At 36.0% G+C, this 11,012-nt stretch overlaps 1 protein-coding gene across 1 annotated transcript in view; it reads left to right on the top strand.

Annotated features, from left to right (window-relative positions):
* Positions 1-5,228, top strand: part of LOC144965481 (fibrocystin-L-like) — an 88,329-nt gene extending 83,101 nt beyond the window's left edge. Inside the window, exons 72-77 of the mRNA XM_078900861.1 lie at positions 254-385; positions 979-1,075; positions 1,424-1,705; positions 2,083-2,261; positions 2,959-3,097; positions 3,462-5,228. Coding sequence (XP_078756987.1) covers positions 254-385; positions 979-1,075; positions 1,424-1,705; positions 2,083-2,261; positions 2,959-3,097; positions 3,462-3,901 — 1,269 coding nt within the window. The 3' untranslated portion in view covers positions 3,902-5,228. The remainder of the gene's footprint in view (positions 1-253; positions 386-978; positions 1,076-1,423; positions 1,706-2,082; positions 2,262-2,958; positions 3,098-3,461) is intronic.
* Positions 5,229-11,012: the final 5,784 nt, after the last annotated feature.

The following is an 11,012-nucleotide window of genomic DNA, read 5'->3' as shown; positions in this document are numbered from 1 at the left end:
TTGGTCACAATCAGACTCTAGCATAACTATTTAAAAAGTTGAAACTTCATAGCCGTTTGCTGTGATCTTATTCTTATGGTCAGCTCAAAAAGTATTTGAATATAAAGATATGATTTGGACCCAATTGATCAACAGGCACTAATGTTAATCGACTTTCAGAGTCAAAAGAATGAATCTTTCAAGTGTTTGGACATAACCATAAAAGAGACTTTGCTATCAATTCAACTAAGCATTTTTAAATTTTATCTTTCAGGTGCTGGGACGTAACGTTGGCCCTAAGGCAGTAATGAAGACCTCAAACAGGATTACTGGCCTCCCTATCCAGATGGAAGTCCTCCTCTATGACAAAGACACAGATATAGATATCACAGATGTTGAATGGGCTGTAAGTTGCTTTACCATTGATATTCTTATTTTCATTCTGTGAAATGTTTTGATGTAAAACATTAATGATAGTTTTGACAACAGGAATATATGTTTCGTATTAACTGTAAGCTTTTCTTTTACATTATAAAAGTAATCAGCCCTCAATAGAGATAATGTTTGATCTTGATTGTTTAGATCTAACATGGCATTTCTCTTATAGCAGGATAGAATACTATTCAGCTCAAAAACCGATTATTAAACTTTGAGCTATCTCATTTTCTTTCCAGATGACTCCACGCTAATTTGTTCTTTAGTCAAAAATATATTTAAGAGTAGGTGTCGAATTTTGAATTTTGAATTGAATATCCCATGCTCTTATAAAGGTATAAGCCGTGTGTTTGAAAATGTATCATAGACATTATTTTCATGAACATAAAAATGAATTTATCCCCTAATAATATTCTTACCACAAGATGTAGTGGTCATTTTCTTGTTACGTAAAAGAATCAAAGATGTTTGTGATTGGATTAATAATGTTTCAGATTATTTCCGAGTTTTTACTCCTTGATTAAGACATGTAGATGTCATTAGCTCATACCTTTCGATCAACAGAATCATACATGGACAGCCACTGCATCAATTTACGACAGCGTTTTCTATTCTGGCAACCTTGGAGGAATAACTACAGCAAGCTTTGATCCTTCTACGGGTAAGAAATGTAATCATTTGGATGCAAGAGGGAAAATTACGGCTGTTGTTTTATAAAGGTATAAGCCGTGTGTTTGAAAAAGAGAACGACAATAACATTAAGGCAAATAATGATGTAAAGAAGAATTGGCAAAATAATGCAATTTATAAAGTGACGTTCAGTACTTATACTTATCTTTTTTTAATCGTGCTAGATATGATGATACATGTGTTGAATGTTATATTTTCAACTTCTATTTCTTAAACTTCAATGATGAGATTGAATTTGGAACTGCTATTTTGAGAGCATCCCAGTTCCTTTTCAAAACGTTATGATTCGAAATAATAAATTGACCTTTCTCTTTTTCAGGCAAAGCCACCTTCATCAACCTTCAACTGGACAAGCCAGGGAAATGTCCAGTCCTTGTCACCATAACCTCCGATCCTACAGACTACGAGGTCCAGATGGTGGCTCTCATTGACGTAATGACGTCTGCACAGAAAAATATGATTGTTGCTGAAATGCACACCTTGGAATTGAAATTCCCAATTGAATATAATGAAGAAAGAGCAGATTACTGGACAGCTCAAGTACGAAACTATTACAGCGATAATTCCGAACTACGCATCACTGGAGATGGTCACCGTAAAGGTAATATCTATACCTTATGCATTCGATTTCTTATATAAATGTTGCCTTTATATCTCAACAGATTAAGAGATTTTAAATCACAAGACAGCAAATCTCAGTTGTCCTACAGGTAAATAAATGATGGCAAGAAAAGTGAAAGCAAACAATGCTCTTGTTTCACTTTTGTGCAAATAAACGATATTAGGTAGTGCCTGACGTTATGCTCATTAAATAGTCAATGTCAAATATTAGCAATGGGATTTCCAGAGTTTTATTTAACTTAAGTAGCTTATCTTATTTGATGCACTTTTTGGATTACAAAAACCTGAAAGTTATGAATTGAGTTGAGTTTTATAATAATAAATACCCAACATTGTTTTTCTTTTTAATGTTTGCAGGCAGCTTTGTGGTTAGTCTGAATGTACAGGGCACAGCGACTGGCTACAACGATACTTTAAACGCAATGTGCTATGAGATAAGCAATGGAACAACTTTCACCTTTGACAACACTACTGTTGCCATGTCTGGCTATCTCACCGTTGATGGTGTCTCTTACTATGGAACTTCCTGTGGCCCTGTAAGATTCTTTGCACTTAAAGTGTCTTCTCAAACCCTTTTATTAAATGTTATCCTTCATTGACCATTGCATCAGAATAAATATAAGCATTTCATAAATGGAAGACGTTGCTGCCTTGTGATTAAGGAGCTTTATTTTAATAAATAATAATGCCATAAGATACAAGTATAATTTGAATTTAAGTAATCATTGCATCTTAATTCATATCAACCATAAGTTTTTCATTAAAGTGTTCAGATCCCGTAAAATGACTTTGTAAAATTACAATGAGATAGATCATATGCTATACCTTACTGTGACGAATAGATCTATGTATTTTGTTTTGCATGGACAATGTCATAAATAGTTTTATGATAATTATATCGCGGTGTAGTTTCACCTAATTTCTTGGAATTATGTTCTGACCAAATCAAGACAAGCATTGATAATACATTGAACTGTCAGCAGTTAAATATATATATATCAAGTGTTTCAAAAACTGTTTGTTCATCCGTTTCACCATGCTGTATTGTGTTTTTCACAACCTGTTTTTTTTTTTTTTTGGTTTTAATATTCATACATATTGAAAGTCCAGCTGAATGCAATATTTTTACAGCCTTTGTTGAGTGTTTAATTTCCAAGCATTAAAAAGAGACTCATGATATGTTTTCAGTATAGGGACGGCCATTAAATCAGTCTCGTACTCGTAATTTTTCAGACTTCTGATGACGATGATGAAGATAGCCTTGAGACGGTGTATATTACAGTCATAGCTGTCCTGTCAGTTATCATTGTCATTCTGGTCTGCATCTTGCTTGCATACAAGTTCTATTTCCATCCAAAGGCTAAGACATGCGGTAAATAATTAATTCCATTTTGTCCTCATGTAGAAAAAGATTAAATCAAATTATGGCAATGTCTTAACGTAACTTAAATTTTGTTCTATGGTTCCAGAAAAGGGCATAGTAAAATGAAGTTTAATTTGCATTGAAGTGTATTGTATTAAACATTAAAATTGAAGGACAAAAAATAGTGTATACTTCAGAATAATATTTGAAAATGTTCATTCAAATGTATAGTATCTTTGGCATTCACTTTGAATAGATAACAATACATTACCAACTCCTCTGCTTGCATTTCCATTTTAATATAGTATAATGTATTTTAAATATTAGAATATTATGTAAATTCTAATTCTATTTAATATTGTTTCATTTTCAGATTCACATAATGCAAAATATCTTGGCCACAACAAGAGAGGCGATTTCCTGCCTGACTGTCTTGAACGTGAAGGAACGTTCTCTAGTTTAAAGTCCCGACCATACTCTCCTCCAGTGCCCCCAGCTGGCACATTGATCACCAGCAAATCTTTTGTCCTGGACATTCAGACTCCAGGTAGACCAGCAAATATTGAAGTCCCAGAGCCAGAAATACCAGGAACTCCGACAAGTATCCACAGTCCAAATGTCAGAACTATAACACCTCAGCCAACACCTGCTACCCAACGTGTTGTTGACGACCCAGCTAGGAAAGCGCAAATGATGCTAGCAAAACTGTCTCTGGCACGACCCAATGTTGAGAAACCGCCAACACCTGAAATGAAACTATCAAGGTCCAAAGAACAACGACCAAGTATGACACAACCGGAATGGAATTTCTAAATATCAATTAGAATTGTTTTGATATGGATTGTGACTTATTAGAACCTTGACCAAAAGCAAATTTGTTGATGTATATATATTAATTTCTTCTCCTTTCATTTCTCAAACTTTTCCTATCAATTAAATATTCATGTCAACAATTATTGTTCTGGATGTTATGGAAAGTTTTAAATGGCAAGCTAAGTTTGAAAACAAAACAAAATTATTTATTGAAATGACTCGTTATGTTCTCTATGTGTGTTTCGAACCAATTGCAATATTTTACAAATTCTTAAATAGACACATGTTTGACAAATTGATAACTGATTTTAGATTTTTTTCGTGGTTTTCTCAAAAAATAAAATTTGCCTTTGTATGGCTGAAGAATGAAGTGTGATAAAAGCAACTGTGATATTTAAACCAAACAATAACTTGTTCTCATATTTCATTCCCCCCCCCCCCTCCTCAATGAACTCTGTGATCTTTTCTTATTGCATATAAAAAGGTTAATGAAATACATATAGAACCAAAAATATTTTTTAAGCTTTTCCCGTTATAGCAGCAAAAATTATACAATTTGTTTCTGAATCTGCCACAGGGTAATTAATTTATTGCCTCGCTAATATTAAACATCCTTACTAAAAGTTTCTTGTAAAGTAATGTACAAATTTTCGTCTGAAATATTAAAGAGTGTGTTGGCAAAAGTTGAATTATAATTATTCTTCACGATTGGTGATTTTGTGCACTTTCATCCAAAACCAAGATAATATCTATTTCTATGTTGTAAATACGAGAGTGAAAGTTGAACCGTTTCCTTCTGTCATCTGTCATGTTGCCTCTCTATCTTACGTTATTATGAAAAAGATAACCTGATGATATTCATAATTTATTGGTGCATATTTAAAGTCACCATCTCGACAATAATAGTGATAGTGGCAAAGCAATCTCTAAACAAAAGTATGAATGTATATAATATGAGACTTACTGAAGACTCGCCTCCAATGAAAATACTGTACTATGAAATGCACTTGTAGGTAAATCGTTTTGGCTTAGCACAAACTTGTTATTGTTACTTTTTTCATATTATATAATTGCATTCTATGATAAAATATTACTTAAGTCATATTCAAAAAATGTTATATACAGTCTTTCTGGTATTTTGAATCCATTCTATGTCTTATGGTGTCATTCCGGGCATCAATAATATCCTATAAATTGAGTGTCTGTTCTATCGATTTTTATTCCCTTTACCTGTTCATGGTGACAATGTTCATAAAGCGAACTGCGCCGCACTGCAAGCAACTTGTTGTCTACTTTTTTTAAAGCTTACAATAAATATAAAATGAAACGTAAGTTTTAATTGTTTTAATTGACATTTAAAAAATCAGTAGAAACATGACAATAGATTGTTGAGATAAATGTTGATGGAGTTGAACAATCATGCCCATTGCCAAAAGGAAATATTATGTTCAGTAACCCTCCTCCATATTGCAACAGCGAAACTTAACATGGAGGACAAGGCAAAATCTCTGTAATGAGTTATTACAATGTGTTTTCGACACACACACACACACACACACACACACACACACACACACAATGTCATACCCAATCAAATGTTTTTTAAAGGGTTTTATGGCGTTTCAATACATTAAGGTCATATCAGCGCCAGTAAAAAGGAAGAGAATGGGATAGTGAATAGTTCTAGACTTACAATTAAAGCACCCAAGAAAAGGGAAGACAAAAGGGGAATTGGTTCAAATAGGAAACAGATGTAGATTCCAAGAGCACACTATCAAAGTACTTAGTTTGAGATCACCTAAAAGTCTCATCCAGACACAAGCACAGGACCCCACTAAGAGGAATACACTCAACTGTTTACAAATCATAAATAATATATATTATACAAAACATAATATGGTGCATAACAGAGAGATGATTTACAAGGAAATAAATATCATCTCCCAAAACTAACTATACATTTGACTGATTCCCTCCCAGCCAGGGCCAGGACAAAACCAAGTAATCTCATTCCAAGACAAAGACAAAAAGCAAGTTGGAAAACATATAGGGGGATAGAAGACAAAGTAAGTACCTCCCTGCCCACTATGGGAGGTCAGGAACCCCACCCAGAATCAAATATTAATTTCACACCTGACTGCATGAGAGTATGTGGGCAAAGAGCCTTTTCCAATGACCCAAGTTTGTGCTGCTGTCACAGCAGGACTAAAATCATTACCTACCCCTCTGAGGATTACTGTTATAACACAAGACCAAAAAGACGTGCAATTTACTTCTAAAGTACTCAATGAAAATGAAATCAACTCTGTCATCATTTTAAAAAATGACCCCGAAAACTATACATTTGAAAAAGGTTAGTTTTGCATTGTATTGTAGAATGGTGCGAAATTTCATTCGCAATGCAGGAAAGCAGAAAACCACTGTGTAATCACATGATAGTAATAGTCTGCGCTTTTAAAGGAAAATTGTACTCAGAACACAAGAAAGTGCAAATAATTACACTTAGAGACACAAGTACCTAAGAAAAAAAGACAAATGGGACCAATTTTAAGTCAATTGGAAGATGGTAACTACATAAAAAGAACATTTATAAATTTAGACTTCAGTGCCTGCAAGACTCTTGAATCCTAAGCGCTGAACTATAAGTAAGACTAAGGAGAATAGTTTCAAGAGATCCTAGCAGCAATTTTCATTTGAATCCTGTCCAGGCTACCAAAAGCCTCACACTGATGACATGAGACCTTTGCCAAAAAGGAGCCAAACGTACTCAGATGCTTCTTGATTGTTATGCTCTTCAATTAAAATACACTCACATCTGACGATTTTATTTACTAAAAAGTACCCACCCATGGCATAAGCAGTTGATTAAGTTGGGTTTTTGTTTGTTTGTTGGTTTTTGACTCATTTCAGCGCCAGTAAAAAGGAAGAAGAAAGAAAGGACAACAAAAATAATGTATAGATTTCCAATTAGAAGCACCCAAGAAAAAAATAAGAATAGGTTCAAATAGGGAACCGAAGTAGGACCCAAGAGCAAACTATCAATTTGCTTACATTGAGACCCAGACAGAAGCAGAGGAATGCACTCAAAAGCTTAGTTATATTCAAAACAGTGCATAACAGATAGATGATTCACAAAGAGAAAAAATATGATCTCCCAAAAACTATACACATCTGACCGTGCCATCTCGACCGAGGACTTGGGCAAAGGGCCAGGATAAAACCAAGTACAATAAATTCATTCCATGACAAAGACAGAAAGCAAGCTGCAAAAGGAAAACAGGAATATGGGATAGAAACAGCAAGAGTGGCCTCCTTGTCCACAAAAGCAAGTTCAGTTCCCTCACTCTGGAACAAGGAAAGAAAGCCATTGAGACGAGTGCAACAGAATAGAAAGAAAGACCAGTAACCCTTACAACCTACCAGCAATGTGGACGTCAATAGGACTGCAAATTTGCCTCACAAACTGGAAGGATCCACCCAGATTGCTTGGCACATATGTTGTGAGAAAATATGTTGATACTAAGAAAATTTTGTTTTTTGTTTTGTTTTTATGGGCTTTACGGTGCTTGCGACTCTTTAAGGTCACTTAAGCACAGGTAAAAAGGAAAATGATAGGGGAGAAAGCAAGATCCGAAGTTCAAAGTACTAAGGAAAAAGTAAGACAAAGGGAACTGTTTCAAATATGGAACTGAAGTCAATACCTTAAAGTTCCATCCAGGCACAAGCAAAGAATCCAGCTATGAAGGATACATTCAAATGTTTCCAAAGTAAAGACAATATATTCAAAACTAAAGCGACAATAGTACAGAACAGAGAGATGATTAACAATGGAAAAAAATCATCTCTCAAAAACAAGGGCAAAACTTGACTGCTTTCCTCTCAGCTAAATGTCCTCGCCATGACCACGAAGAACCTGAACAAGCTCAATTCAGAACAAAGATAGAGAGCAACATGGAAAGGGAAACAGATAAGGGGTATAGAAGAGACAACAAATATGACCTCTCCACTCACCATGGGAGTGGGGGTCAGAAGACCACACCCATTATAAAATACTGAACACTATCACAACGATATAATAAATGTTTTTAATACAACAAATATATAGCTGGCCTATTTTTTAAAACTTCTGATTAATATAATAAAATAATATGATATCAATATAAGTAGTATGTAATTGATGATGATGATGATGGTGATGATGAAGGCGACGACGATGATGATGATGATAATAATAATAATAATACATAATAATAAGGGTCATTACCATCATCAGCATCCTCGCCATCTTAATCACCATCAGCAGTAGCAGCATCGTCATCGTCGTTGACATAGTCATCATCAGTATTATAAACATAGTAAACACGTTTTTAAAAAAAGTTAAAAATCACTCCATAGAGGCCACTTGTAATTTAATGCAAATCAATTTGTTACGATGGAATGTTAACTTTAGATGCTTTGTTCATTATTCCTGAGAATCCACAACATATTCATGGAACGCATTTCCAATTAGAAGAACAAGATATGAAGTGAATAGAAAAGTGCCAGAAGACAATAGAGAATAAAAAATTTTTCGCGGCGGTGGTGGGGTTTGAACCTGCGACCTTATTGGTACGACAACTCCGCCTGGCAGGTGAGAGCGTGGCTCTACCGTGTGAGCTATCCACGAACACAAAAATATTCGTTTCAAACCCAAAGTCATTACTAGATCCCTCTCTCACCCACTTCTTGAGACCGCCGATTCGTTCGTACACCACCATCGCGAATAATTTTGACCAGCAGTTAAGCTTAATAGCCAATATTCTCAACACAAACATATTATTTCCAATTAGAGCTGCATTGTAACTTAATGTACTGAAACAACATGTGTCCAACTCTATATGTTTAAACATGAAGTGAAAATTTCAAAAGACTTTAAAAAAATTACACCTTTAAAATACTACATACAAATGCAAGGATAAATACATGCAGTTGAAGATCTGCATTTGGTATTTTGGGAGTTAAAGTTAAAGCTATGTTAATTATTTCACCATTCTTCTCAAATATACGAGGGCTCTTTCATAATTAACCGAAAAATGCCTGTAAAATCCGCGTTTTTTATGCTATCAACAAAATTCTTGCACGTGTTCATACCTTGACTCGTCCTTCATTTCTCTACGTAACAGCCAAGTCTGTCGACACACTTCTGCCAACGCCGCACCATGGAATAGATACCCTCTCGGAAGAAATTTCCGTCAAGGTTTTGTAGCCATTTCCGCACATGGTCAACAAGCTCTTCATCGACATCAAAGCGCTTTCCTGCCAGCTCACTTTTCAGTGGCCCAAAGAGGTGATAATCAGATGGTGCGAGGTCTGGACTGTGTGGTGGGTGTGGCAAAATCTCCCATCCATATTTCTCTAGCCAACCTTGCGTCACTCGTGCTGTGTGGGTTGTAGCGTTGTCGTGTTGCAAAATGACCCCGTTGGTCAACTGCCCTGGGCGCTTTCTGCGAATGGCCTCCCTAAGCTTGTCAAGAGTTTGGCAGTACCTTGCAGCATTGATTGTTTCTCCAGGTTGTAAGGTTTCGAACAGAATAACACCACGACTGTCCCAGAAAACAATTCCCATTATTTTCTTTGCTGACCGCATGACTTTGAATTTCTTCGCGACAGGTGAGGATGGATGTTTCCATGTCATCGAATCTTGCTTTGTTTCTGGGGTGCAATGGTGCAACCAAGTCTCATCACCGGTGACTATGCTGTCAAGAAAAGTCACATCGTACCCTAGAAAGTCTCCGCCGGCGTTGGCAGTATGCCCGTGAACCCTGCGTGAGCTCTTGCTTCTTCTCAAAAGTTCCCTGCAGATGTCCAATCTTTGTTCTTTATGATTGTCTGTCAATTGCTTAGGAACCCATCTTGCGCCAAGTTCATCAAATACAATTCTATGGGCAGAAGTTTCCGAAATTTCAAGACTGCTTGCGATTTCATGAAGTTTCAACCTCCTGTCTTGAGGAATAAGCTCATCAACTCGCTTCACATTGTCTTCTGACGTCGCAGTTATCGAACGCCCTCTCCCTTCCCTGTCTGTCAAGTCGGAATGGCCGGCTTCAAACAAATTACACCAGTGATAGACTTGTGTACGGCTTATAACATGCTCCCCATATACACTCTGAAGTTCTTTATGAATTTCGGTAGGATTCAGACTTTTGGCGTTCAAAAAACGTATGACAGCTCTGATCTCCTCCTTTGACCAAGTTTCAAGGTGGGCCGCCATCTTTAAAATCGTCTAGAAATTCATTGTGCAAAATGATGCACTACATAATTTCTGGGAATATCCGTAAGGAAATAAGGAATATCATGTCGTTTACAGAATTAAAAAATCTCCACTGGTTGCTGAGCAATGGGCATTATTTGGTTATTTCTGAAAGAGCCCTCGTATATCTTTTAAATCATCAATTGGGTCTGAGGGTGTGTCTGATGGGGAGAGTGTATGTGTGTGTGTGTGTGGGGGGGGGGGGGGGGGGGCGGCAGGCAAGTGTATACGGTACTAGAGATATATATAGGTGACGTGTCCAGCACACTTTTGGAAATTTCATCGAAATTCATTCGTCCTTTCAGTCCTCCTTCATTTCGATGAAATTTCCAAAAGTGTGCTGGACCACTCCTTCGTCGCTTCGCTCCTCAGTCGTTCACGTCACCTATATATATATCTGCTCCCTATAAATTGTATAAATTTAAAAATCTTAAACTACTTACTTAGTAATCAAGTAGGGCCCCTCAGGGAGTAAGAAAGTAAAAATAAAAAAATATAAAAAAGTAGTGAAGCGGCGATAAAGTCTTCAGGAGGTAAAGAGGTAAAGAGGTAAAGAGGTACAGTTCCGAAAAACTTAAGTGTATGTTTGAGGTTAGTAAAAAAATAAAAAATAATGGAGAAGCGGCGATAAAGTCTTCAAGGGCTTTAAGGTAGTAAACAATTTATTAGAATTTTAAAAAGTAGTTAAAAAGTTACCAGTAGGGAGATACTAAGACAATGATAAAAGTATAAAAGTAAAATAATAGAGAAGCGGCGATAAAGTCCTCAGGAGGTTGAAGGTATTAAATAATTATTATTTTTACAGCTCGGAAGATCTTCGGA

The sequence above is a fragment of the Berghia stephanieae genome, chromosome 2 (assembly GCF_034508935.2).
Source record: "Berghia stephanieae isolate SIO BIC M18660-M18661 chromosome 2, UCSD_Bste_1.3, whole genome shotgun sequence".
Taxonomy (NCBI): Eukaryota; Metazoa; Mollusca; class Gastropoda; order Nudibranchia; family Aeolidiidae; genus Berghia; species Berghia stephanieae.
This window is presented reverse-complemented; position numbering and strand designations above follow the sequence as displayed.